General features: G+C 41.0%; 4 protein-coding genes across 4 annotated transcripts; 2 read left to right on the forward strand and 2 right to left on the reverse strand.

The window, feature by feature from the left end:
* The first annotated feature begins 762 nt into the window (after window positions 1-762).
* On the forward strand, window positions 763-9,738 carry racgap1 (Rac GTPase activating protein 1). Its single transcript, XM_078255686.1, has 17 exons — window positions 763-935; window positions 1,332-1,428; window positions 1,546-1,748; window positions 2,123-2,265; window positions 2,635-2,704; window positions 2,804-2,857; window positions 2,957-3,034; window positions 3,252-3,369; window positions 3,966-4,108; window positions 4,352-4,516; window positions 4,643-4,738; window positions 5,327-5,525; window positions 5,956-6,061; window positions 6,444-6,576; window positions 8,855-8,981; window positions 9,090-9,189; window positions 9,464-9,738. Exons 2-17 carry the CDS (start codon window positions 1,344-1,346, stop codon window positions 9,537-9,539), a joined length of 1,896 nt encoding a protein of 631 aa, XP_078111812.1. The 5' UTR covers window positions 763-935; window positions 1,332-1,343; the 3' UTR covers window positions 9,540-9,738.
* A 2,968-nt stretch (window positions 9,739-12,706) lies between these two features.
* Window positions 12,707-16,266, reverse strand: LOC144521247 (uncharacterized). The gene is made up of 5 exons (XM_078255687.1): window positions 16,049-16,266; window positions 14,140-14,245; window positions 13,601-13,707; window positions 13,192-13,364; window positions 12,707-13,098 (listed from the first exon to the last, which is right to left on the reverse strand). The coding sequence occupies exons 1-5, from the start codon at window positions 16,152-16,154 to the stop codon at window positions 12,820-12,822; spliced, it is 771 nt and encodes a 256-aa protein (XP_078111813.1). The 5' UTR covers window positions 16,155-16,266; the 3' UTR covers window positions 12,707-12,819.
* Window positions 16,267-16,666: 400 nt separating this feature from the next.
* bin2a (bridging integrator 2a) lies at window positions 16,667-26,154 on the forward strand. The gene is made up of 11 exons (XM_078254041.1): window positions 16,667-16,750; window positions 16,833-16,913; window positions 17,187-17,241; window positions 17,334-17,428; window positions 19,141-19,236; window positions 19,843-19,950; window positions 23,689-23,774; window positions 23,875-23,950; window positions 24,036-24,118; window positions 24,594-25,194; window positions 25,317-26,154. Exons 1-11 carry the CDS (start codon window positions 16,667-16,669, stop codon window positions 25,368-25,370), a joined length of 1,419 nt encoding a protein of 472 aa, XP_078110167.1. The 3' UTR covers window positions 25,371-26,154.
* Window positions 20,290-23,116, reverse strand: LOC144521248 (E3 SUMO-protein ligase ZBED1-like). The gene is made up of 2 exons (XM_078255688.1): window positions 21,981-23,116; window positions 20,290-21,310 (listed from the first exon to the last, which is right to left on the reverse strand). Exons 1-2 carry the CDS (start codon window positions 23,072-23,074, stop codon window positions 20,674-20,676), a joined length of 1,731 nt encoding a protein of 576 aa, XP_078111814.1. The 5' UTR covers window positions 23,075-23,116; the 3' UTR covers window positions 20,290-20,673.
* Window positions 26,155-26,206: the final 52 nt, after the last annotated feature.

Consider the following 26,206-nt stretch of genomic DNA (forward strand, 5'->3'; position numbering starts at 1 on the left):
CTAAAGAACCTCCAGGTCACACCTTATGCATATGTCTAATTATAGGTGTAATGACCCCAGTAATCCTCTTTTGAACAATTGATTTCAAAGTTTGAACATAATATACAGTATATTATCCCACAGAAGAACACAGTGGTGTGAAATTATGGAATACATTGTTCAAAAGAGGATACCTGGGGTCATTGTCTTGACTCTTGGTCAAATCAAAAACACTTTGTAAAGTCATGTCTTAGGCGAGGGATGGATTGACCAAATATCCTAGGTCTGTGTGGTGTTAAACAAAGGTTTTCGATGCTCCTTCAGTGCTACAGATGTAGGGCGTTACCTCCCAGCCACAGCATACCAACTTGTCAACTAAACTCCATGTAGTGGCCTACAGGCTCTCCATAGTCGTTCTTTTTCCACTTACATATTTCAAGAAACCGTTTCTTCGCCACTTAGTATGGAATCTATTTTGAAAGTTGTGACCGGAAGTCAAACGTTTTTCTTTTCATTGATTCCTGCTTTTTGATTCTCTACTAGTTTGTTTCTTTGATTGTTAGCTAATTGATAACATTATATTTTAAACTGGCATTTAACATTTATAATATTTTTTTTTTGGTACTCGTTTCTTTCAGTTTGTGCCTTTTTGTGGTCCTGTTGCGAGCTATTTGTTATCTGTCTATGGTTGCGAGGAGCGACCGTTACGGTGGATTTATTTTGAAAAATGCGCACTCGGAAGTCTGCCTTGACATCAGCGCAGTGGTCTTTTCTCATTGGCTAGCGGCGAAATTTGAAATGAAACGCGCTCATTGTAGCTTCAGCTGAGGAAGGATGTGGATAAAGATACAACAAGGTGGTCGCTAAAAAAAGAAAAAGGCAAAAAGCAGTGTGTTCACTGCGTTGAACACTACCAAAAGGGTTTTGCTGTCCAACATTTCTCCAGTACTGAAACGGTAGGTAACTGTTGCTAGCTAATATTTGCTAACATAGGAGATATAGCTAGCTAGCTAAATAAAAGTTAACTCTAGCAGCTAGCTGACGTTAAAGTAAACACCGTGCTTTGCAAAAATGAAAGCAGATAAACCAAACGCTTTGGCGAATGAGGAATAACGTTAGAGAGCCTGTGGGTAACGTTAACGTTACAGCGGGGCTAAGGTTTTTTGATATTTTGTTGCATTGTTTTCGTCGCCATTCAGTTTGATGATAATTCCTATTTCCTCACATTTGCCACGTCTTAATTTAGCTTAGTTACATTGAAAAGCAGCCATACACCAACCTATATCGAACTATAACCTTTTGTTATCCTATGAATTAAATGTACTCAATACATCTCTTTTAATGGTCTTCAGTTACAGCCCAACATGCAGAGTGCTGCGCTAACCCTCCAGAGCTTATATGAAAAGCTGAGGACGCAAGCTGATCTTCTCAGCGAGAACATTGAACCCAGTGAGTAGTTTATGGTTCTTGGCTTTATCTTTACTATCTAACGTTATCATTTGAGACGTATGCCTTAGGTTAACATACAGATCCATGCCACATTACTATGTGCATCCTCTTTCCCAGACTTCATCCAGCTAGCACAAAACTTTGATGACTGCCGTCGCAAATGGCTGAGGGCAGAGCAGGATCTGGGCTCTTGCAAAGAGGTGCTCACCAAAGCAGAGACAGAGAAGACATCCTTGGAGGTCAAACTGAAACATGCTCGCAACCAAGTAGATGTGGAGATCCGGCGCAGACAGAAGGCTGAGTCTGACTGTGAGAAGTTGGTATGTTGGCTGCAGACCCTTGTTTATTGATTTACATTATATTGATTTTAATCCACTCTGGGGTGGGTGTGTGGCTGTTGCTCATAGGTAGAGTGGCAGCCCCTCAACCACAAGATTGGCAGTTTAATCCCAGGCTCTTCTGGCCACATGTCAAGTGTCCATGAGCAAGACACTGAACCCTAAGTTGCTCCCTGGATGCTGTATGTATAGCTGTCCACTGCTCCTAATCCTTAGGATGGGTTAAATGCAGTAATTGAATTTCACTATATTGTGCTGTGTGTATGTGAGGAATAAGAATACAAATAAAAAGTTTCTGTTAATTTACTTGGTTCACGTAGTGTCATTTGTGCTCTGCTTGCATTTCTATAATACAGGACCGTCAAATTCAGTTGATCCGGGACCTCCTGACCAGTGAGGGATCCTCCAACAGCATCCAGCTGAGTGCAGAGCAGCGCTCAGCTCTAGCCTTCCTGAACACAAACTGCCAGGCTGCAGCCAACCAGAATACCAGCCGAAGGTAATAAACTGTTACCTGTTTCTTGAGACCTCTGGTAAAACGTGGAGTACAGTGTTCCTGGTGATTTACCCTGTGGGGTGTTTCATTTGCATGTGGGAACATCTGCCACTTGAGACTCGGTCGGATGCTATGCAGAATTGTATTCACAAGCTAACTTGAAACTGGGGAGCTAATTTCCCCCCATCTGCCATCTTCCATCTATTTACCACATGAATGCACCATTCCGTGATACTTTCAAACCACTCTGAACTTTGAAATACATTCCCATTTGGATTTTTTTTTAAAGATGAAATGGCAAATGTAAACAAACTCTGTATGTGGGAAATTCTGCTGGCTGGCTTGACACATATTTTGTGTTCCTCCTGATAGACTAATGACGATAGATGAGTCAGCCTCCATCTTGTCAGATATCAGCTACGACAAAACGGATGACTCTCTTGTAAGCACTTCCCCATTTCAGTATCCTCTAATACACATCATATGCTATACAGTAAAAAAAAATTTGAAATCTGATTCTGATGTGCTTGATCTGTGACAGGATTGGGACTCCTCCAATGTGAGGACAGTGCGACTCAAGAAAAGAGAAAAGAGGGTATGTTAAGTACATGTGCCCCTTTGAACATGTGTGTTTGGAAGAATGGCTTCATGTCTACCGGAGGTACAGATGTCATGTCTGCTGTCTTGATTTCAGCGCTCCTCAAGAAATCATGTCGATGGTCCTCCTCTTGCCTCCAAACGGTCTCGGTCAACAGGCAGAACTTCAGAGAGGGTGCGTTTTTTTTGGTTTTTCAAAACTGAAATATGTGGTGTATTACACATAACTACACTCGCTCCAAATATAAAGAATTGAAATATGGCATCCAAAAGCAGATGTTTTGTTGCAAGCCTGTAAACAGCTCTTAGAACATATGGTTGGGCTCTGACATAATTTGGTTGTATGTGGTTATTGTGACCTTTTTTTTTTTTTTTTTATTAATTTGTGACAGGGAAATGAGACCCTCGTGACAAAGACCACAGTGACGGTCCCTGCGAATGGAGGACCTGTTGAGGCTGTTTCAACCATCGAGTCTGTTCCTTACTGGACTCGCAGCAGGAGAAAGACTGGTAAGGTTTTTCTTGTTTTGCAATATGTAACCTTGGGCTGTACTGGGCCCCGTTCTACATATGTTGTTTAACTAATCCAGGCTGGTATTATGTCAGCCAGTTTAATTAAGCTTGTGAATTCTCTCCTCTCTTGTGAACTTATTATTTAAACTCAAGTTACAATTCATTTAGGGCCAAGTGATTAGTTTATTTCAGCCTCTTGGGAACATTTGTATTGTACTTTTTTTGTTGTCAAAATTGCAATTTTAAAATGTTATCACACTGCCTTCAATTATTATTATTGATATTATTATTAATATAATTAAAAACATGATACAATTAATCATCTCATCAATCATTAATACAACTTAATCTAGGATAATATCATCATTCACCAAACCAATCTACTGAAACTCTGTTTTTAAGATACAAACAGGGCCCTTAATTGAATTAATAGGCAGTGCTCATCTGCCTATTATTTGTAATGTTCTTATTCTGTTTATGGATGTCTTGAGTCTGAATATGCAGTGATCAGAATCAGTGATTCAACATTATTGTCTCATAACCTCAGTGGTCATGGCATGTAACACATTGGTATTTATTTATCTCCTGTTCAGCTGCCATGGAGTGGGACTCTGAATCTGTCAAGTCTGATGATGTCTTCAAGCAGCCTGGCAACCCCGAGGGAGAGCGAAAAGCGGCGCCCAGCACTCCGCAGAGCCACGGGGGTGTCCGTCTTCACGAGTTTGTCTCCAAAACTGTACGAATGCCATTTAATCTGACCTAGAAAAGCATATGCTAGCGCTTTTTAGATTAAGGCAAATTACTATTTTTGCCATCAGGCCAATGAACTAGATCCAACTCAAAGTTCATTTATTTATCATCTACTCCTTTATAGAATTTGGCGTCTGTAAAGAAACAAATTGTAATTTCTTAGCTCAACGTAGCTGTTGACCCACAATCTTTACCGGCCTCCAAAATCATGTTGAATGTCTTTTTATAGGTCATTAAGCCTGAATCGTGCGTACCCTGTGGAAAGAGGATCAAGTTTGGCAAGATTTCACTGAAGTGCCGTGACTGCAGGGTGGTCTCGCACCCCGAGTGTCGCGAGCGTTGCCCTCTGCCATGCATCCCCAACATGGGTGCCACACCGGTCAAAATCGGAGAGGTGTGTGAGAACATTTTCATAATGTTTTTTTTTCTTCAGGATGTGCAGGTAAATGCAGAAGTGTATTCCCACTCTGAAACGTTATCACAGTGCTGACAGTTTACCCCATTTCTCGAATGTCTCCAGGGTGTGCTCGCAGACTACGTCCATAACACATCCCCCATGATTCCTCCTCTCGTAGTCCACTGTATCAGTGAGATCGAGCAAAGGGGCCTGCATGAGGTGAGTGGTGTTTATCTGTCCTTAAAACACGTGGAAATGTGTGAGATAGTAGAGCCTCACATCCCGTTAATTATCTCTGATGTCTTTCCCTTAAGCTGCGACAGGAAGCTGTAACTAAGATTTGACTATCTGTTCCTGAGAGATTCTATTTGTAATTTGGCTGTGGCTGTTTGTCTCTTGATTGCTTTATGACTTTGCTGCTGTCTCTTCCTTCTGTTGAATGTTTTGCTCACTTTTCTCAAGATTGATACCAATCTCATCTCTGTGTGCTAAGTTCAAAGCTAGAGCCAGGAGACTTTCATCTTGGTTTAATTAACTTAGCTTAGCATTAAGACTGGAAGCAGGGGGAACATGCTAGCTGGCTCTGTCCAAAATTATGCCTACCAGCACCTCTAAAGCTCAACAATTAACGTATCTAATTTGTTTGATTTGTACACAAATAAAAATGTAAAACAAAAAACAAGTTGGTGTTTTTATGGGTGAGTTGCGTGCTGGAACTATTTTTTTTTTCGGCGACCAGTGGCCCGGGCACAGTAACTGAACCAAACGAAACCGTAAATAATGAATAATTGTATTTCTTCCTCTCAGGCGGGACTGTACCGTCTGTCCGGTGCTGATCGCACAGTGAAGGACCTGAAGGAAAAGTTTCTCCGCAGCAAAACGGTTCCCGTGCTCAGCAAGGTGGACGATATCCATGCCATAACTGGCCTCCTCAAGGACTTCCTGAGGAACCTCAAGGAGCCTCTTCTCACCTTCCGCCTCAACCGTACATTCATGGAGGCAGCCGGTATGTGTGTGTATGCGTGTGTGAGACTGGCGTTAGAAGAGATTGCTGATGTTGTTGGTAGCTGTTTCTGCTGTGGCGGGGCTCCATAGGAAAAAAAAAAAAAAAAAGTAATGGCACACATTAAATAAAAACAATTAAAGAATTTGAAATAACTTTGTGTAACTTCTTAATGGATGGCAGAAGTGTACCCAACAGACACATTAAATGCAGGTTTAATAAGCGCTTCTACTTTTGTTTTTGCAATTTGTTTTGAGCAGTTACGGAAACCTCAGGCGGGAAGTTGCCTGGAACAAACAAAAGAGATTGATCTTTCAGCTTGTTAGCCTTTTGTTGTTGTTGTTGTTACATTTGCCTTCAAGTTGTTAATAAATCCACACAACCGCCCACTCCTTGGTCTCTGCTGACAGAATAGTTTTTTGTTCGCCCTCAGAGGTTTCAGACGACGACAACAGCATAGCTCTGATGTACCAAACCATCGGTGACCTGCCACAGGCCAACAGAGACACGCTGGCTTTCTTGGTCCTCCACCTTCAGAGGTTAGCAGCTACTCTCTAAAAAAAAAAAATACCAATGTTACAGCTATGCATATCCCAGTGCAGCTGATTAAGATGCATTCTCTCTGCTTTGATGCCTTGCAAATTCCTGCTACAAACTGAGTATTGGGATTGGCTGATGTCTCTCTGTAACTGACCTTTTTTTATTTTGCTGTATCCTCCTAACTTTAAGTGGGTTGAATTGCTTGAGGGATAGAGATGCTAAGAATTTAATAAACCCATCGATCTTGTCTGATTTTTATTTATTTTTTTATTTTTAGAAAGGGCAATTCTGTTCATTTAACCTAAAATACACTTTCAATGGTGTATATTCTACTTCATAAACACCAAAGAGACATAATTAAATCATAATAAAATCTTTCAGAGTTGCTGACAGTTCGGACACAAGGATGGACATCAGTAACTTGGCTCGAGTGTTTGGGCCAACTATTTTGGGTCATGCCGTTCCCAACCCTGACCCGATGACAATCCTACAGGATACCAAACGTCAACCTAAGGTAGGCCTGAACGGCTCATCACGCCCATTGTGTAATATATTTTTTCAGTGGTTTAGTTACAGAATTCCCTAGAAAACGTTGAAGTAAACAGCCATTAAGCAGCTACTTTTGTTAGAAATACAACAGAGGAACAACTGGTGGGGCTGGGCGATTATGGAGAAAATCAAATGTCACGATATTTTTTTGACCAAATACCTCTATTGACACCGCAACGATATTGTAGTGTTGACTGTTGGTGCTTTCACAAAATATTTACACAACGAGATTTTAGATGAATAATCATCAGTAATGTGGATGTAATGACTAAGTGGGTAAAGGCAAATAATAGAACAGTTACAACAGTCTGGTAAGTTCAGAAAATGACATCACTTCACTGTAATGCAGCCTTTTAAAACCAGGAAAAGACAACACTTACGCCATATTACGATATCCAAAATCTAAGACGTTATCTAGTCTCATATCACGATATCGATATAATATCGATATATTGCCCAGCTCTAGCAACTGGTGCATGTGTTTACAGTGAAGCCTGTCAAACTCGTGTTGTTTTGATATAGAAGAAGGCGTATAACTGGCCTTTTTTCCATCAGGTCAGGAGCATCAGCTGGTGAGCAAGTTAGCCTGCAGCTCTTCATCTAACAGCTCACTGTGGCTGTGTTGTCTCTTTCCATTGCACCGTGCAATATTTGTATAATTGATCCACTGTTAAAAAATGCAGAAAAGGACCATGTCTTGTCTGCTTTTTTTTTTTTTATTATAGTTTATTGCAATGTGTAATGTATCATCTTCCAAAAAAATTATTGCACATTTTTATACTTTTTAAACATGTTGAAGTAACATAACTAAGAGACACAAAATGCAACCAAATTTAAATCAAAACATAACACACACAAAACAAAAAGAGTGGGGTATGGGGTAGGAGAGGGGGTAGTACCGGCTTGGCTCGGCTGCGGTGCCCCGTCCGCTATTTTCCATTGCAGATTTAGTACCGCCTCATGCGTGAGGCGAGCGTGGCTGGTCGTCATAGCAGGAAGATGCCGGAAACTGCCGTGACCTAACGCGACAAACGCAGATTTAAAAATAAATAAATGAAGAATTTATTTTTTATACAGTTTCCGTGTTATTTTCGCCTACTTCATGAATCATGGCCGTCACACGCAATATAGAGATGCATGTCAGTCCATTTAGTCTTTCCTAGTAAAAGAGTGTTGTGTTTGTGTTGTTTCTGATCGCTGTCAGCTGTGACCTTGGTCACAAATACATTGCGTCTCCTGTGACTGCTTCACAATACAATCCACCCCGCGTTTTGCCAGTTGAATGCTTTTAATGTGAACTAACGTTGTGGTGGATATTAATGAGACAACATTATAGCCGGTGACGCTGGAGTACACACGTGCATCGTTTCCTGTGAGTCCGTTGTGTGCCTGAAGGCAATTTGAATGCAGTGCAGGAATGGCGGACCCCGCCTCTAAAAACTACAATATAGAGAGATAATTGCCGAATGTGACTATATCCCATAAAGTGCCAACCACAAATACCATCGTTTACTTCATGAAAAGCTTTTACTTTCTCTCAATCAGAATGTTTACAGAGGCAAAACTCAAGTCTCAAAGTCTAGCTGAGATTCTCATTTTTAATTTTAAGTATCAAAGGATCGTTTTTACACATTTCAAACTATTTAATGTGATTGATCACCATTATCGCACTAATTAGCAGAAACATTTTTTTTCCTTTTTTTTTTTTTTAGTATCAGGGTTCATACGTTTTGAAAAAAAACTGGAAAAGTTATGGAATTTGAAAAATGCAAATTCCAGGCCTGGAAAGGTTTTGGAAACATCAAAAGACCCAGAAAGTTTTGGAAAAGTCATGGAATTTCTTTTTTTTTTTTTTTTTAACACCGTATAATAATGTGATTAATGAATGTATTTCACGTCGTCCTAACCTCACCGTTCTATTCGGGGCGCCATATTACTACTCCCACTATGAACCACATAGACTGTCATTCATTTTATTGTTAAACCTCCTGAGGGTAAACTTTAACACACATTTATATTCTTATTGTATAATGTAGACTGACATTTTCAGGAATACATAGTCATAGAAATTTGCCAACAGGTCATGGAAAAGTATTGGTTAAAATGCGTATGAACCCTGTAGTATTTCCCGTCTGTCTTGCCCAGGGCATCTACAGAACCAGTTCAGCACTGTTGGAAGAGGATGAGGCAACACACTGAAACAACCCTGATCTTTTTGCGTTCTTGCTCATCTTTCTGTTCAGGTTGTGGAGCGTCTGTTGGCGCTGCCGCCAGATTACTGGGGCCAGTTTGTGATGTTGGAAAGCGAGCCGCCCAACTTGGACCACCTGATAATCGAGAACGCAAACTGCTATGCCACCCCCGAGAGAAGTAAGAGCTCACTAGACGTTGCTTTTCTGCAGTGCTTCGCACGAGTCTGGGCACAGTTTGTGGTTGTTTGCTGGTTGGTATTTCATTGTAATGTTTGTGCTGTTGCAGTGAGCATACTGGGGCCTCTGACTACTCCAGAGCACCAGCTCAATAAAACCCCCTCCTCCAGCTCCTTGTCTCAGCGCATGAAGTCCACTCTGACACCCAGGTAAACGCACAAGCACATTTCCCCTGCTGCCCGGTTTCAACAGTGTGCATAATCAATGTCATGATTAATGGCCTCCAGAATGAATGGTGTGTGCTGCTGCTTCAAATGTTTTAGGAAAGCTATAAAGAACTTCAGATTTAGAGGGGAAAAAGCTGACTCATTTGAACATCTTTCATAGAAGTTAATCTACTGTACAATATCTCATTATCCTTCACTGACTCTGTTTTATTGGCTTTGACTCTTAATGCCATTATGTGCACTCCTTTTGTTGCAGATTTGGGAGCAAGAGTAAATCTGCAGTTGGATTCTCTCGCCAAGGAAAATTCTTTGCATCTCCACTCCTTAAATAATCCAAAGCAGCTACACTAAACCCTTGATGGATACTGCAATAACAACCATTACTTTCTTTTACTGCATAACATGGTACTGCTTTGATAATGGCTATAAATATCTCCATCTTAGCCTTTTTATAACCTTTTTAATATTTCACAATAGTAAGAGTTGTAATTTTGATGATTTTACGTGTTTGTATAAGGATACTTTTTTTTTTTTTTTAAAACAGACTAGATTTTCCTATCTATGCACACTTGTGTGTCTTTAGAGCAGATGCTTTTGCCAAATGTTTAACAGGACATTCTCATTTCACCTCTTAACACATGTAATGTACTGTATATTACTCCTTTTGAGAAATGTGCGCATAAGTGAAAATATGTACAGATTGATTGTGACCTACTTTTCAATATTTTCTCTCGCCAGTTTTTCAACTCATGTGTCACTCAGAAGTTGAAGAACTGATTCTAAGGCATTTCATTCTAGTTTGTAAATTGAATGTGTCACTGCTAGTAACATTATCTTTTAAGTTTATTTTTTTTTTTTTTTTCGATTGTTTGTATTTCAATTCTATTAAGTTTTGATTGTTTTCATCTTCCAGCGAATTGTGCTGTAACTGTTTACAAGCTTGCATGCCCTTTCCTTTTCATACTGGAACTACAAACCGTAGTTGTAAGACCTCGAGGCAGATCTTCTATCATATGTAAGCTTGACTGGGTTATTGGTAATTGGCATTGATCTCTTTTGGGGGGGTGGCAAAATGTTATTATCTCCACTGCCATTGTGTTTGCACTGCCAGTGATCATCAGGAACATTGTTCGCTGGTTTATGACACGTGCTTTAATCTCTACCAGTTTATTTTGCTCCTCCTTTGCGATGTTTATTGCTCTGTGTAATGTTTGTACAGTGGGAACATGCTTAGGAGCAATCCCATACAAAAGGCAATTACTTTTGTAAGATTAGCCAGTTAAGTTGCCGTGGCATTATTTGATTACCTATTAGCACAAGTTTTGTACACAAGTAATTTCTCAAAAATTCATGTAACTTATAAAATACATTTCTAACCTTTACAAAAACCTCTCATGTGATTTCTGTTAAATGCTCTGTGTGGTTTCTTATTATGAATACAGTAATTGGAGGCTTTAAAGGATGATTCTGTGGTCCAGGTTAAAACATACTTAAATGTCTTGTGGTAGGGTCTACTTAGGCCTCTGTATTACATTCATTTGTAATGTATCACCTAAAAATCAACTCATTTAAAATCTAGAATACACTTGGGTTGAGTTCCAATACCCATACTACCATACTATATAAAATGCCAGAAAACGATTATGTCCCATACATTGTATGTCAAATGCAGTATGCCTAAGATACATTCACATTACAGTCACATTATGCAGATAATGCCACATCGACTGAGCCGCGGTGAGAGCACAGACAGATGATCGCTCATTAACGACAGACTGCAATGGTAATATGAGCAAGAGGGTCAAAGTTCAAGGTGCAATGTTAGAAGTAGTATGTGCCAATTATATGCATGAACTATTATAACTATTACAATATCGTTATTGTGACTATTATTGCCATTGTTCACCTCCCCCAACCGGCACCGTCAGACACCGCCTACCTGGGTCTGTCCGAGGTTTCTTCCTAAAAGGGAGTTTTTCCTCGCCACATTCGTGCATGCTCTTGGGGGAATCACTGGAATTGTTGGGTCCTTGTAAATTATAGAGTGTGGTCTAGACCTACTCTATCTGTAAAGTGTCCTGAGATAATTCCTGTTATGATTTGACACTATAAATAAAATTGAATTGAATTGATATGCGTACTGCATGCAACACGTACTGAAAGTAAATGGAAAAGGTATCGATTTGGAACATAGCGATACTTTAAATTCACCTTTCATCCAAAAGGCTTCAGTTGAGTTGGAGAGTCCTAGGTATTAACCTCTGTAAATTAGTTCACACTTTGAGAAGGGTTAAGGTAACATGAGATTTGTCACAAGTCAAGGTTTGAATGGGTCTTGAAGTGCTTGGGAAGGGTTGTTAGGACAGCACTGTAAAGGTAGGGTTCTGCATATGTTTTGCCCAAGCACATTTGAAAACAAGAAGGAAGGGTTAATAGTTGTTCTGAATGGTCCACACTCGGAGGGAGAAACCACGCGCCTCCTCGAAGGAGTTCATGTATTAAAATGTAAAGTGCTTGAAAGAAAAGTACAAACCATGCCCCTGGCTTCTGTCTCCCCTCCACACAGCTGGACAATCACTGAGGGAAGTGTCACAAAATAAGTGTCAGGACACCAGCTCAGATGAAGCATACAGGCAGCTTTGTGTCTCCTCAGTTGAGTGCCGGTTGTTCCAATTTGACAAAGATGGCCTCCTTTACTCTTTCAAACCACCATTCACACCTTGACTTGTAATTAGAGATGTTCTGATACCAGTATCGGTATCTGCTCCGATACTGCCTAAAACGCTGGTATCGGTAAGTACTGGAGTTTATGCACCGATCCGATACCACGTAATAAGGCCCTAAAGAAAATCTACGTTAAAGTAGTTCATTTATGTTCTTTTTCCGTTATAACTTACTGTCAAACTGGATAATAAAAGAAAGTTCTGGGGCGTTCATTGTTTGCGTTTGTTCATGTTTCACAAAGAGTTTAACCTGAGCCAGACCGACAACAAAGATAGAAATCATATCACATCCATACAGGGATAGTAGTATACAGCTGTTATACATCATATCATCCATACAGAGATAGTAGTATACAGCTGTTATACATCATATCATCCATACAGAGATAGTAGTATACAGCTGTTATACATCATATCATCCATACAGAGATAGTAGTATACAGCTGTTATACATCATATCATCCATACAGGGATAGTAGTATACAGTTGTTAAAACATAATAAAATATGTGACCCACTGGTATCGGATCGGTACTCGGTATCGGCCGATACGCAAGTTCAGGTATCAGAATCGGTATCGGGAAGCAAAAAAATGGTATCGGGCCATCTCTACTTGTAATTCTGAACAACTCCCATGATTGAGAATCTTAGACGTCTTTATTGTAGAGATGCTCAACCTGTGAATTTAGATACTAAAAAGGTAGTCACAATGCACTTATTTAGCTCTGAATCACGACACGCCACAAAGAGATCTTGCACAGAAAGCTATTATTTAAAGACTGTGTGATAAACTGGAATTTATTTGACAGAATAACAGTCAAATGTGTAAACGTTCTTTGCGTGAGGCAAATGTTGGTACATCAGTTGAGAAAATGTTCATCAATGTAACATCAAAATTTAGGCCATGGCCAGAGAAGAGGAGTGTTCTTGATGTAGTCCTGGAAGCCTGGAACCGATCCCCACTTCTTCACGGCCTGCTTCTCCAGGATGGGGATACCGCTGACGTAACGCAGCAGGAACCAGACGAAGAGAGGCGACCCCACGCTCAGGTACTGGGGACCCTGCATCACTGATGAGGCTGAGAGCCAGAGACCCGACCACTGCAGGATCTCTCCAAAATAGTTTGGGTGTCTGCTGTAAGCCCATAGTCCACTCTGGATGAATTTCCCCTGGAGGAATACAAATAAATTGGACATTACATTACATTTACACTCGGTGAATGATGCATTAAGGGTTGCACAGCATGACGTCTGTTAACTTACAGCATTATCTGGGTCCCGCTTGAAAAGCCATTTCTGCTGGTCAGCAATAGCTTCAGTAGCGAAGCCCAGGCCCCATATAGTCCAGCCGAGGTAGTCCCTCGTTCCCAGAGGCACATCTCGCTTCTCGCTATTCAGCATGAGGGTGGGCAGGAGGGTCATAAATACCCACAGTGCTTTAAAAAAAAAAATAAAAATTAATCATCTTCACCCAGCCTTGCATTAATACCACCATGAACTAAATGAATGTGGCTAAAAGTAACCAACAGCTCCTACGTAGAATATATACATACATACTAAGAGCTAGAAACTAGACAGTGATTTATACAAGGCAACGCTCGCTTCAGTTGGGTGCCGAGTTGGTCAAGGACTGTGGCAATGAGAGGAAGGCATTTGCATCACTTCCAAGTACCTTGAACAGTCCAATACACAAAGAAAGTCCCTGGGCTGTCTCTGACATTGTTGAACCTGCGATCGTGACCGTCCTTCAAGATCCGCGTGAAGAGGAATGTCCCCAGCCTGCGGAGAGAACATGGTTAACCTCCATTCACATTAACCAAAGGCATTATTCATTAACCTGACTTGAAGGTTTCACATTCATTAGTTCCTCCTCTGACCTGGCCAAGGACCTCGTGGTAACTTACACAAAACTCTGCCAGTTTGCAGCATTCCTCTGTTAGGGTTGTATTTAATTGTGCAGGGGGTGTCACTAGGTGTTTAACAATGGGAGGGGGGGGTTGGGCACTGGGTGGCTCACCTGGTAGAGCGCGCGCCCATGTACAGAGGCTTAGTCTTTGACGCAGCGGCCACGGGTTCGGTCCCAACCTTTGCTGCATGTCATTCCCCCTCTCTCACCCCTTTCATGTCTAAGCTGTCGTGTCACAAATAAAGGCCTAAAATGCTCCAAAAAAAAATGGGAGGTGGGGGGGCGGTCAAAGCTGCCTTCCTTACCTGAGTCCCCATGCTGTCACCAACCCAGTCTGCACCTTCTGGCGGACATGACTGGCTCCTCCCCAGATACGACTCAGATGGGCAAGTAGTATAAATGTGCCAGATCCTGGAAGAAGAAAAAAAGAGAGAGAGAGAGAGAGAGACAAGCTGCAGACTCAGGGCGGTTGGGACATGGGCATGGCGGATCGCTCTACTCTAGTAAGGCGTGTTCAATAAATCTTTTACTCGGGATACTGCAGACAATTGGTTCCAAAGTTCAAGGGTAAAATATCCAGGAGCACAGCGCACGGGGGAGAACCAGAAGAGGACGAGTCAAAAGGAAAGAGTCATAGCGATCCATTTGGGAAAATTATAAAGAAATCAGTCATTGGTGTCGACAGGTAAGATGCACTGCTCCACATGTAACACGTGATTTTAGAAAGATCTGGATTCAAGCCTCACGGCACCTCTGACATCATCATTGCTCGTGTACTTAACTTTTTAAGCTCAGAACTTGTCACCTTATTAAAACTCACAGTCTAATTAGATACTGGGGCTGCAATTTAAGATTATATTAATCGTTATTTTTTATTATTGATTCATTTGCTTAGTTGTTTGGTCTATAAGATGTCAGAATGGTGACAAATGTTGATCACAATTTCCAGGGTGACACCTTCCCATTGCTCGTGTTGTCCAATCAGCAGTCCAAAATCCAAAGATATTCAGTTTGTTATTATATGAGCAAAAAAAAGCTAAAAATCCTCACCACTGCTGGAACTGGATCATTTTAGCCAACTTCTATAGACATAAAAGATACTCAATAAAGCTATTTGCGAATACATTTTCTAATCAATTAATCAACTTATTGTTTTAGCTCTAGAGGACACTAATATATATATATATAAAAATGGAATCAGAACATATAGTAATTCCTATTTGATTATTATTGTGCTGTTCAGGCAGTTTGAACAGAATGAAATGTCTTACAAATGCAAAAGTGAGACCAGGTAGCAGTAATCCCTAGTGTCTCGCATGCCAGACCTATCTCCACAGCGCTGTCAGCGCTGGAGGATGGTCTGGCTACAACGCCTATCTATTCTGGGATAGGGGAAATAAACTCTGGCCTGTTTGCATTTCTTTAAACTAATCACAATCGTCCTGGGCAGCGCTCGGGGAAAGCGAGAGGGGAGGAACAGGCTTTATCCCAGCAATGTGCATCTATTAAGACTACTAGTGGGGGGCACCTGGGTAGCTCACCTGCTAAAGCGCGCACCCATATACAAAGGCTTAGTCCTTAACGCGGCGGCCGCGGGTTTGATTCCAACCTGCGGCTCTTTGCTGCATGTCATTCCCCCTCTCTCTCTCTCCCCTTTCATGTCTAAGCTGTCCAGTCACAAATAAAGGCCTAAAATGCAACAAAATAAATAGATAAAAAACTACTAGTGGGGAGACAGGCTGTATCCATTCCATTATTGGGCCCAACAAAAAAAAGAGCCCCCCTTTTTAGTTAATGAAGAGGGCCCCAGGATCCCTCTGTACGCCCCTGCTGACACAGGGCCATTCAGCTGAGCTGACTGGGTCTGCATGCAGCCTCTTAAGGTGAAGGAGGAGCTCTCTGGCTGTTTCACAACAAAGCTGCTTTAGATAACACGGGTTTTATAATGGTGACAGTTCAATACTTAAATGCGGAGCAAAAAAAAAATGACAAAATGACATTACAACTCACAGAGCTGAATTATGTTTTAGTAGCCTACCTTTAGGCTGTTTTTTTTTTTTTTCACTTTTCTGTCGAGTTGACTTTACACCAAATAAACTGTCCTGAATAAAGAGTCAGGCTGCAAAAGCAGTCAGCACATGGCCGCAAATCAACGTTTACATAGGCTATGGAAATGTTCGCCAGTTTGTTTGTTTTTTTCCCCCCCTCCATTACCTGCCAAATCATAAAACTTCTCGGTTCTGAAGGCTGCAGCCAGAGCCCAGCCGGCCCACTGGATGCCCAGGTCGGTGGCGGCACATCTGACCAGAGTGCTGCCCATGAAAACGTCCTGCGAGTCGGCGAGCAGCGAAACGATGTGACCATTTATCAAAGAGCCACTCCTCCCACACCAACAGAAATATTTAAACACTCTGGGTAAAGTTCACCGCTGCCATTCTACTAGCCTACTGGGAGTGGCTTGGCCGCAGGGAACTTTGGGTAATGTAGTTTTCAGAGGAGGTTCTTGGTGTGGTTTTCCCATGGGTGTATTAACCATGGATGTATTAAAAGGGTTTTCCAAACTGAGGTGCAGGGAGCCTCCATGGGTGGCACAGGTTTTGACTTTTTTTTTTTCCTTACTATTTTATACTTATATTCAGTAGTGAAGGAAGTATTGAGTAATCCCTTAATGGAGTAAAAATACAAAATAGCCTACCAAACTGTAAAAAAAAAAAATACTCCAATACAAATAAAAGTCCTGCATTTAAAATATGACTAAAATATAATCCAAATGTGGATTCTTTCTTCTCTGTTTTCCTTCATCATCAGGAATAAACACAGTCAAGAAACAATATGGCAGAGAGTACGAGTCCAAAAGGCAACTCTGGTGACTTTGCTAAAAAAGTCCAGAGACAGCTAAGCAGAAGCAAGGAAAAGGTAATGGTCTGCAAGTTTTATTCCCCAAATAACAAAGAGGTTAGTAGTAGCTGTTACTTTGAGGTATATGCTTTTTCGGCAGGTTCTGCAAAAGTTGGGGAAGACAGTGGAGAGCAGAGATGACCAATTTGAACAGTGTCTCCAACAGTTTAATGACCAGCAGGTAATACAAATACTTGCTTAGTGAGAAAATAAGAAGTACAGAGTTACTGTTTGTGTTTATTTGGACAGTAAAATAGATTTATATGTTTGAACAATTAGAAAACACAAGTCTTTCGGTTAAAAACTAATGCATTTCCGCTGCTGTCTCAACATGTTTTACTGTGTATGTGAACAATGGATGATTTATTGACCATAGCTTACTCAGAGAATCAAACATCATAAAAAAGCCATACATCTAAAGACTGACAATCATTCACCTAATGTCTATTTGCAGACTGATGGGAACCGGATGTACAAGGACCTGAGGAGCTACATTAATGCAGTTAGAGGTGAAAATGTTTTTTTTTTGCTTGTTGATGCTGCAGAACTGTAGATTTGTGTCCTTCTGCAGGTCTCATATGGACGATTCTGCTTTTCACAGACATGCGCGAAGCTTCAAGACGCCTTTCCCAGTCTCTGTTTGATGCTTATGAGACTGACTGGGCTGGAGAGGAAGATCTAGGAGCCATCGTAGAGGTCCGTGTTAGTGATCATTTTGTTCTTGCACATCACTCAACATTTTTTTACAGCCTCTTTTTTTCTTATTGTTAAAAAGTTTCTGTATTTATAGTTTGTTTATTTCATTTCATATTAATGTTTAATATGTTTATGTATGTACCAACAACCAAGGCAAATTCCTCGTAAGTGCTACTTACTTGGAAATAACTCCTTTTCTGATTCTGGATCGATTGATTTGTGTACGTTTGTGTTTTTATCTTTGTTTTATATATATAGTACTATACAAAAGTTTTAGGCAGGTGGGAAAAAAATGCTGTAAACTAAGAATGCTTTCAAAAATATAAATAAGTATTGTTTATTTTTTATCAATTTACAAAATGCAAAGTGAGCGAACAAAAGAAAAATCTAAAATCACATCAATATTTGGTGTTACTACCCTTTGCCTTCAAACCAGCATCAATTCTTATAGGTACTTGCAAAAAGTCAGGGATTTTGTAGGATTGTAGTCAGGTGTATGATCAACCAATTATAGTATATAGGTAGTTATACTGCATCAGCAAGGTCTCTCCCAGACAAATATTTCAAAGCAGACTGGTGTTTCAAGATGTGCTGTTCAGTGCCATCAGCTCAGAACTGGCAGAAACCAGTGGGAACTGCAGGTACACCCATCTACTGTCCGGAGAAGTCTGGCCAGAAGTGGTCTTCATGGAAGAGTTGCAGCCAAAAAGCCATACCTCCGACATAGAAACAAGGCCAAGCGACTCAACTATAGACGAAAACATAGGAACTGGGGTGCAGACAAATGGCAGCAGGTGCTCTGGACTGATGAGTCAACATTTTAAATATTTGGCTGTAGCAGAGGGCAGGTTGTTCGCCGAGGGGCTGGAGAGCGGTACAATAATGAGTGTCTGCAGGCAACAGTGAAGCATGGTGGAGGTTCCTTGCAAGTTTGGGGCTGCATTTCTGCAAATGGAGTTGTAGATTTGGTCAGGGTTAATGGTGTCCTCAATGCTGAGAAATACAGGCAGATACTTATCCATCATGCAGTACCATCAGGGAGGCGTATGATTGGCCCCAAATCTGTTCTGCAGCAGGACAACGACCCCAAACATACAGCCAAGGTCATTAAGAACTATCTTCAGCATAAAGAAGAACAAGAAGTCCTGGAAGTGATGGCATGGCCCCCCCACAGAGCCCTGATCTCAGCATCATCGAGTCTGTCTGGGATAACATGAAGAGACAGAAGAATTTGAGGAAGCCTACATCCACAGAAGATCTGTGGTTAGTTCTCCAAGATGTTTGGAACAACCTACCAGCCGAGTTCCTTCAAAAACTTTGTGCAAGTGTACCTAGAAGAATTGATGCTGTCTTGAAGGCAAAGGGTGGTCACACCAAATATTGATTTGATTTAGATTTCTCTTCTGTTCATTCACTGGATTTTGTTAATTGATAAAAATAAACTATTAACACTTCCATTTTTGAAAGCATTCTTAGTTTACAGCATTTTTTCACACCTGCCTAAGACTTTTGCACAGTACTAATATATATATATATATATATATATATAATAAAATACTATATAAAACAGCAGTTACAGTACATTTGCACATTTGTGTTTTACCAGTATGAAGGCAACAGGACTCACACATCGCCTTGTGACCAAACCCCTGTCTTTCTCCCCCTCTTCATACATAATTAATGCAATATTTATGCTGCCCCTTTTAATAAAGGGGGAAGACCTCCTGTGGAATGACTTTGAAGTAAAGCTATTAGACCAGGCTGTACGCACCATGGAGTCCTACGTGAGCCAATTCCCAGATGTCAGGGTAAGACAAGAGGAAGCCAGGATGCACGCAAACAGGAGCAGATACACACAGACACAATGCCTGAGAGCAAACACACACAAAAACCCACAAAGACACACAAGTACTGTAGTTCCTGTGGTGGAAGGAGTATTCAGATCATTAATTTAAGTGAAAATACTAATACCACACTGTAAAAAAAACAACCTCTGTTACAAGTAAAAGTCCGGCATTGAAAATGTTACTTAAGTAAAATATACTTAAAAGTATTACAAGTAAAAGTACTCAATGCAGAAAAAAATCCTCACATTTTAGAAACTGGAAACAATCCAAACGGTTCTGTCAATCAACTTTTATGTATAGGCCTTTATATTGTTGGGTAGTTTAATTTATAATAATGCATCATATTTTAAAAACTACATGTGTTTTATGTGTAAACATCTTCATTTCATTTCATTTGGAGTAGAAGTAGAAAGTGGTATGAAAAGAAAAGACTCTAAACTTCAAATTTGTACTTTAGTAAAGTACTTGAGTAAATGTACATTCCACCACTGTGTAGTTCTCGCACGCACGCACGCACGCACGCACACACACCCCATATCTGGGTCTTCTGTCTTTTTCCATCTGTAGGAGAAAGTAGCCAAGAGGGGGAGAAAACTGGTGGACTATGACTCTTCCCTTCACCACCTGGAGGCACTGCAGACTGCTAAGAAGAGGGACGAGGTCAAGATTACCAAGGTTATTAATAATGGCATGCATTTCTCTTTTTTTTGGCTGTGTATTTCAACCTATATTTGTTCAAAGATTACAGTGGTGTAGTCTAGTATTGTAGTGGGTATACTGTACTGCATATGTGTGGGTATATATATATATATATATATGCTGTCAAACGATTATATTTTTTTAAATCGCTGAAATTATATAGTTAATTGTGATTAATCACATGGTTTATCGCGATTAAAATTCTATTATTTTGCATTTCAGAACTATTTTTAAGTACATAACAACGGAAAGGAATTCTTACCAGTGTATCTTGATTGGGAATCAAATGAATGCAAAGAAAGTTACTTTATGAACTTGACTTTAAGATTTGTATTTGTTTATTATTTATTTACTGTAAACAAATGTGTGAATCTGTCCTTATGGCACAATTCCTCCAAGTACCTAACTAAAACACCACAGCAACTGACTGAGATGTAACACTAACACTTTGCTTATACAGTACAAACAAAATGGTCCAAAAACCGGATGCCACAGCAGGACATTTAACCTTTACATGTTTCTAATAACAAGGAATGTAACAATTCTCCTGGACAGAAAAGGGGGGGGTGGGCAATGTCCCAAATGACAAAAAACAGTCAAAAAACCCCGATACAAACAACACAGTCCTAAAACCGTATGCCACAGGACATTTGTAACTTGTAATATGGACTGCAAAGTGGAAAAACTCAAGACACAACCTTATTTAAGCCAATCACTAAGACAGACCAGATTGGTGACATTTTCAGAGGACAGTGAGGCTCTCTTATTTTGTACAATGTGACCGGAGAGGGAGAACAGTCTTTCACATGGTACAGTAGTTGCAGGTGTAGCCAAGTATTTCTGTGCAAGAAGTGCCAAGTTTGGGTAGGCCCCTGCATGTGCAGACCACCACTTCAGTGGACAGTCCTCCACAGAAATGGTGGGTTCTGCTCTGTATCGATCCACAGAATTGTCAGCTGCTGTCTCCTCTTCATCCTCTGAGTCGGATGCAACCAGAAGGCTCATTTTCTTTTTTGGTGGCTCTGGGTCTGTTGCTTCATTGTTATGCTGCTGGGCGTTCAGTTCTTTAATCAACCTCCAGACTTCATCCCTTTCAGATCTCGGAAGGCATTTCAGGTCCTTGAATCTGGGGTCGACTGCAGTTGCCACTTTCAACCACTGTATGTTCATACTTTCTTTCCACTTTGAAAGGTCAGCAGTGAAGGCCTCTTTAAATCGGCACAGGTCGCCTGGATCATCATCAGACACTTCCATCACCCGGAAAAGATGGCAGAGTGCAGGCAGGACCACTGAACAGGATATGTACTGTTCTCCTCCAACAAGTTCAGTCACATACCTGCCATGAAGAATTACGTGCAATTAACAGACTGTTATAAAAGACAAGAGACAATAATTCATCATTTAACTTTGCTTACTTGTAGAGATGGTCCGATACCATTTTTTGCTTCCCGATACCGATTCCGATACCTGAACTTGCGTATCGGCCGATACAGAGTACCGATCCGATACCAGAGTGTCATATATTTTATTATGTTTTAACAACTGTATACTACTATCCCTGTATGGATGTGATATGATTTCTATCTTTGTTGTCGGTCTGGCTCAGGTTAAACTCTTTGTGAAACATGAACAAACACAAACCACAGAACTTTCTTTTATTCTGCAGTTTGACAGTCCGTTATAACGGAAAAAGAACATAAACTACTTTAACGTAGATTTTCTTTAGGGCTTTATTACGTGGTATCAGAGCATAAACTCCAGTACTTCCCCAATACCAGCGTTTTAGGCAGTATCGGAGCAGATACCGATACTGTTATCGGTATTGGAACATCTCTACTTACTTGTTTGCCATATCACCTAGCCCCACTATACAATGCTCTGAAACATGCTTGTAAATAAGGGCTATGCAAGAGGCGCTATGACATTTGCAATTTCTACAAAAGAAAGAAAAAGAAAGAAGTAATAATGTGTTCCCCCTTTTAAACTGTAGCCTAGGTTAAGCTTACCTGCAGGGTTCAAGGACTGTCTCAAGCTTTTTGATCTTCTCAAATTCAGCGTTGGTCAGAAAGGCTGGAGTGCTTCTTTGCTGATGGAGATCAAGTATGGCTCTGAGTGCATCTTTGTTTTTTTCCAGCCGAGTAATCATGCTCAGAGTCGAGTTCCATCGGGTTGGGACGTCTTGAATTAGAGGCTCCGGGTCTTGCCCTCTCTGTCTTTGTTGACACTGAAGTTCTGCTGCATTTGCTGGACTGTGTTTAAAGTGTCCAACCAGTTTTCGGCATTTTGCCAACACATTTTCAAACCCACTTTCACGGATTGACATTGCAATGGACCTCTGAAGACTATGTGCAACGCACGGCATGTGTTCGTACGGCAAAAGTCTTGCTGCTGCGAGCATATTCCGTGCACTGTCTGTGCCGATAGTTGTAACTTTATTTGCAATGCCCCATGCCTCTGCAACTTCGCTGAAGTGCTCGGCACATGTTTCAGCATTGTGTCGTTCTTCTGTATGTCGAACCGTTAAGGCAAACGAGTGCAAAGTCCAACCAGAGTCAATATAGTGTGCAGTAACTTCTAAATAATTGTGATTACTCACTGACGTCCAGTGATCACCGGTTAATGAGACAGCATTTGCACTTTGCAGCAGTTCCAGTTTCGCCGCTTTCTCCGTGTCATACAGGCTTTGTATGCGTGAAACTACTGTCCCCCTCGACGGCAGTGTATAAGACGGGTCAGAACATGCTATCCGTAGCACTTCTTTAAGACCCGAGTCCTCTACGATGCTGACAGGTCTGCAGTTAGTTGCCACCCATTTTGCAAGAGCGGTAGTAATTTTTTGGGATTTGGTTTTATCCGCAGGTCGGCGAGTAGCACTCTCCAAAATACTGCTTTGCCTGAGGCTGCTAGCATCAACCTTAGTCACGTTAATAATATGCTTAGCTCGTAGGTGGTAGCTCAAGCTTGACGTGCTTCGGTGATATTTTAATTCGGCTTTACACAACGTGCATATGGCTTTTGACTTATCTACTGAGCCGTCCGGTAGTTTTGGAAAATAAAAAGCGCCATTCAGAAGTATTTTGCTGCTGTCTTTGTCCATCATGCCTGCCGCCTGCAGCAGCAGGAAGTTACGAAGAAGTATGGCGGCTTGATGATAAGTAACGGTGCGGCCAAGGGTCAAAATAGTAGCCTGTTAGGAACGACGCGAAGCCGAGTTAAGTACAAAATAAATTAGTAAGTGGCGGTATGCGATTAATGCGTTTAAAAAAAATTAACGCCTTAATCGCATCGCGATTAACGCATTAATGCTGACAGCCCCTTAATGTCCCTTAATATATATATATATTAATATATAGGTCTACACCTCCCCCATTCTGGCCCATATATATGGAATGGGGGAGGGGATGCATATCACAGTGGGTGGTCCGGGTGTCCTCCCAAGGGAAATTTTGAGCGTCAAATACTTCATTTCCTGCATTCTGACACACTTTTATGCACCAATTGTATGGTGGAAATACCTTTATTTAGCCTATGTGAAGAAGAAAAACACATGACATTTCAAAATTATAATGGGAAGTTGTTGCACGTGCCATTGCACATTTTTAAGTGGGTATATGGAAATCCTGGCTCTTTCTTAGTAGGTATACTTGCATATACCTGCGTACTACACTACTGCAAAGATATATTTTGAAATGAAGTCAATTTTTCACTCTGCAGGCAGAAGAAGAGATGAATGCTGCCAAAAGTGTCTATGACGGCATCAACACTGAGTTAAAAGAAGAGCTGCCTGTGCTCTTTGATAGGTCTGCTGGCATGTTTTCTATTATCATATGAGATGTGAGGGACGGTGTGCACATTTTTTCTTACATATAGGCCTATGTTTTGATATTTCGTCTTTCTTAGCCGCGTTGGATGCTTCGTGACAGTCTTCTCAGCTGTATCAAATTTACGAGACATCTTCTATAAGGAAATGAGCACGGTATGTTTTTCTAAAGTCACTTGGCGCATCATGTTAATTGTTATATAAAAGTTGTTGTTTTCGAACCAATCCTCTGCTCTTTCAGCTGAACCTCGATCTACACAATGTGATAAAGGAGCTGCAGGCTCAGCATCCGGACAAAATGTTTGCCTTGAAGGGAATGCAACGGTAAGTTTTTCTGATGCGCTTAGAATTTTGAAGACATTTTGAATGACAATAGTTCCACAAAATGGTTATCGCCTACTCATGACAGCTGAAGCTCTGCTAAACTCAGATCACAAAACACTGTTAATGAAAAGCCTAGTCTTCTCATCCTAATCCTACTCATGCAACTTGATGCTAGCAGGGCTGTTTTTTTGCAGCTCCAAAAAGCATGTAATGCCAATATATTCCACGTGTTTTGTGGCCAAATAGTTGCACTGTTGGTCCAAAGCTGCAATATTTACTGTATCATTAGTTATATTTTCCTGACTTCCAATGCCTTGGATGCTGTACACCCCACAGACAAAATGCTTGCCAATGAACTTTTATTTTGGGACCAATCATTTGATTAAGTTGATGTCTCTAATTTGGGGATAGAAGCAAAAATATTCAAACCAATTCCTTGCTGGCTGATATTACCCTTCCAAATAAAATATTTCAGATATGGCTCCCTGAAGAGACGAAGTCTAATGTCCCCTAAGGCCTGGAAAGCCAGCTTCTCTGAGTTTCACAAGAGTTATAGCCCTAAACCTGCCCAGAGATTTAGTTTCAAGTCCCCGGACAAGCCTCGCCACAGCAGTCTGTCCAGGGAGAGCAGCACCCTCACAGTCTCCCCGCCATCACCTCTTCTGGAGACCCCCGAGTCCAGGGACCTGGACGCGGGACCCAGCCACAGTGAGACCCAGGGTTCTCCTGCACAAGAAGACGCTGCGGCTGGAAAGCAGCTGAAGTCGGGGGAAGAAAGCAGTCAGGTGGAAGAGGAGAAGGGCCTGAAAGAAGAGGAGCCTACACCTCCTGCAGGATCTGATAATAAGGGAGACGGTGAGAAAGCTCCGCCGAGTGAGAGCAGCTCTGAACTCAACAACTCCTGTGATTCACTGAGCTTGGAGCTTCAGCTGTCTGCAGCAGACGACAGCCCGCTGCACATCGAAGAGAGAGAAGGCACTTTGCCAGTGCTCAACACTCCTAGACCAAATGGACTGGAGAATGGAGAAGTTTCTGGGTTAACCTCTGACACCAAGGACCTGAGCATTCCTCACAAGGTTTGTCATTTGATTAGCTTAAAGAATGGTGACGCACACACCCCCTCTATGTATTCACTATTGTTTTTTCTTCTGTCACGACTCCCCTGTTTCACAGCACTTTTCTTTGTTTCCCCATCTAGAATGCTCCTGCAGAAAAACAGGCATCTCCGGACTCAAAAAGCACAGACGTTTAAAGTATTCAGACTTTATTGTTTAGTACATTTTTCATGCACACATTTTTATCACATTTTATCAATCTTCTTATTCCCTTTTCTATCTTGTTTCTATATTTGACGGAGCTTTTCTTAAACCTGTGTCAGCCCTGTGTTGATTTAAACAGAGAAGCACAGAAGAGATTGAAGTCAACAGCTGCACAAGAGAGAAAAATGTGGAGACAGCCGCACTGAAGGGTCCAACTGTGGTGTCAGGAATGATGGACTGTGCATTGACTTCGCTGGTGTTGGTTTTCTTATTTATCTTTCATTGAAATCAGTTGTACATACAGTACAGAGTATGGGTAAAGTCATATTGTTGTAACAGCCGTGTTTCATCTGAAGTATCCTTTCAAAAGTATAGATACATTACTGCAGGACTGGACTTTATCCCCACAGTGTCCATTATATTCTGCACCAAACAGATACATTTTAAAGTCAGAGTAGTTATGTCATGTGTCTAATGTTAGCAAACATTAATGCACCAATAGGTTTACATTGTTAGAAAACTTTCTTACTGACTACAGTATGGTCGGCGTTTGCAGACGTTCTGTGCTGTGAACTTCCCATTTTTAGTTTGAATTAGATGTTTGACCTTTTTCACTCACAAAACTGGAATCTGTTGATTAGGTGTGCACTGTAAAGATAAAATCATTATGTAATTCTGAAAAATGATCTTTTTTTGTATTAGGTTTAAACACTATGAATATGTAAAGCTCATATAAATTATCTGTATGAGATGTGTACACAATAAAACCTATCTTGTTTAATTTAATATAAAGTAAGGTGTGTCAACAGCTGTGGTTGCTTCTCTGCCA

Source organism: Sander vitreus, chromosome 7 (genome assembly GCF_031162955.1).
Source record: "Sander vitreus isolate 19-12246 chromosome 7, sanVit1, whole genome shotgun sequence".
In the NCBI taxonomy this organism is placed as follows: Eukaryota; Metazoa; Chordata; class Actinopteri; order Perciformes; family Percidae; genus Sander; species Sander vitreus.

What these genes read in the sequence shown, in the direction of transcription:
- LOC144521247 (XM_078255687.1), bottom strand. Translation starts at nt 16,154, where the DNA reads ATGGGCAGCACTCTGGTCAGATGTGCCGCCACCGACCTGGGCATCCAG. An exon ending in GTGACAGCATGGGGACTCAG is followed by an intron (nt 13,708 to 14,139) that starts GTAAGGAAGGCA and finishes TTCTCTCCGCAG; the next exon opens with GCTGGGGACATTCCTCTTCA. An exon ending in TGTGTATTGGACTGTTCAAG is followed by an intron (nt 13,365 to 13,600) that starts GTACTTGGAAGT and finishes TTTTTTTTAAAG; the next exon opens with CACTGTGGGTATTTATGACC.
- racgap1 (XM_078255686.1), top strand. Translation starts at nt 1,344, where the DNA reads ATGCAGAGTGCTGCGCTAACCCTCCAGAGCTTATATGAAAAGCTGAGG. An exon ending in AACCAGAATACCAGCCGAAG is followed by an intron (nt 2,266 to 2,634) that starts GTAATAAACTGT and finishes TCCTCCTGATAG; the next exon opens with ACTAATGACGATAGATGAGT. An exon ending in TCAAGAAAAGAGAAAAGAGG is followed by an intron (nt 2,858 to 2,956) that starts GTATGTTAAGTA and finishes TCTTGATTTCAG; the next exon opens with CGCTCCTCAAGAAATCATGT.
- bin2a (XM_078254041.1), top strand. Translation starts at nt 16,667, where the DNA reads ATGGCAGAGAGTACGAGTCCAAAAGGCAACTCTGGTGACTTTGCTAAA. An exon ending in AACAGTTTAATGACCAGCAG is followed by an intron (nt 16,914 to 17,186) that starts GTAATACAAATA and finishes GTCTATTTGCAG; the next exon opens with ACTGATGGGAACCGGATGTA. An exon ending in GCCAATTCCCAGATGTCAGG is followed by an intron (nt 19,237 to 19,842) that starts GTAAGACAAGAG and finishes TTCCATCTGTAG; the next exon opens with GAGAAAGTAGCCAAGAGGGG.
- LOC144521248 (XM_078255688.1), bottom strand. Translation starts at nt 23,074, where the DNA reads ATGATGGACAAAGACAGCAGCAAAATACTTCTGAATGGCGCTTTTTAT. An exon ending in ACAGTCCTTGAACCCTGCAG is followed by an intron (nt 21,311 to 21,980) that starts GTAAGCTTAACC and finishes TCTTCATGGCAG; the next exon opens with GTATGTGACTGAACTTGTTG.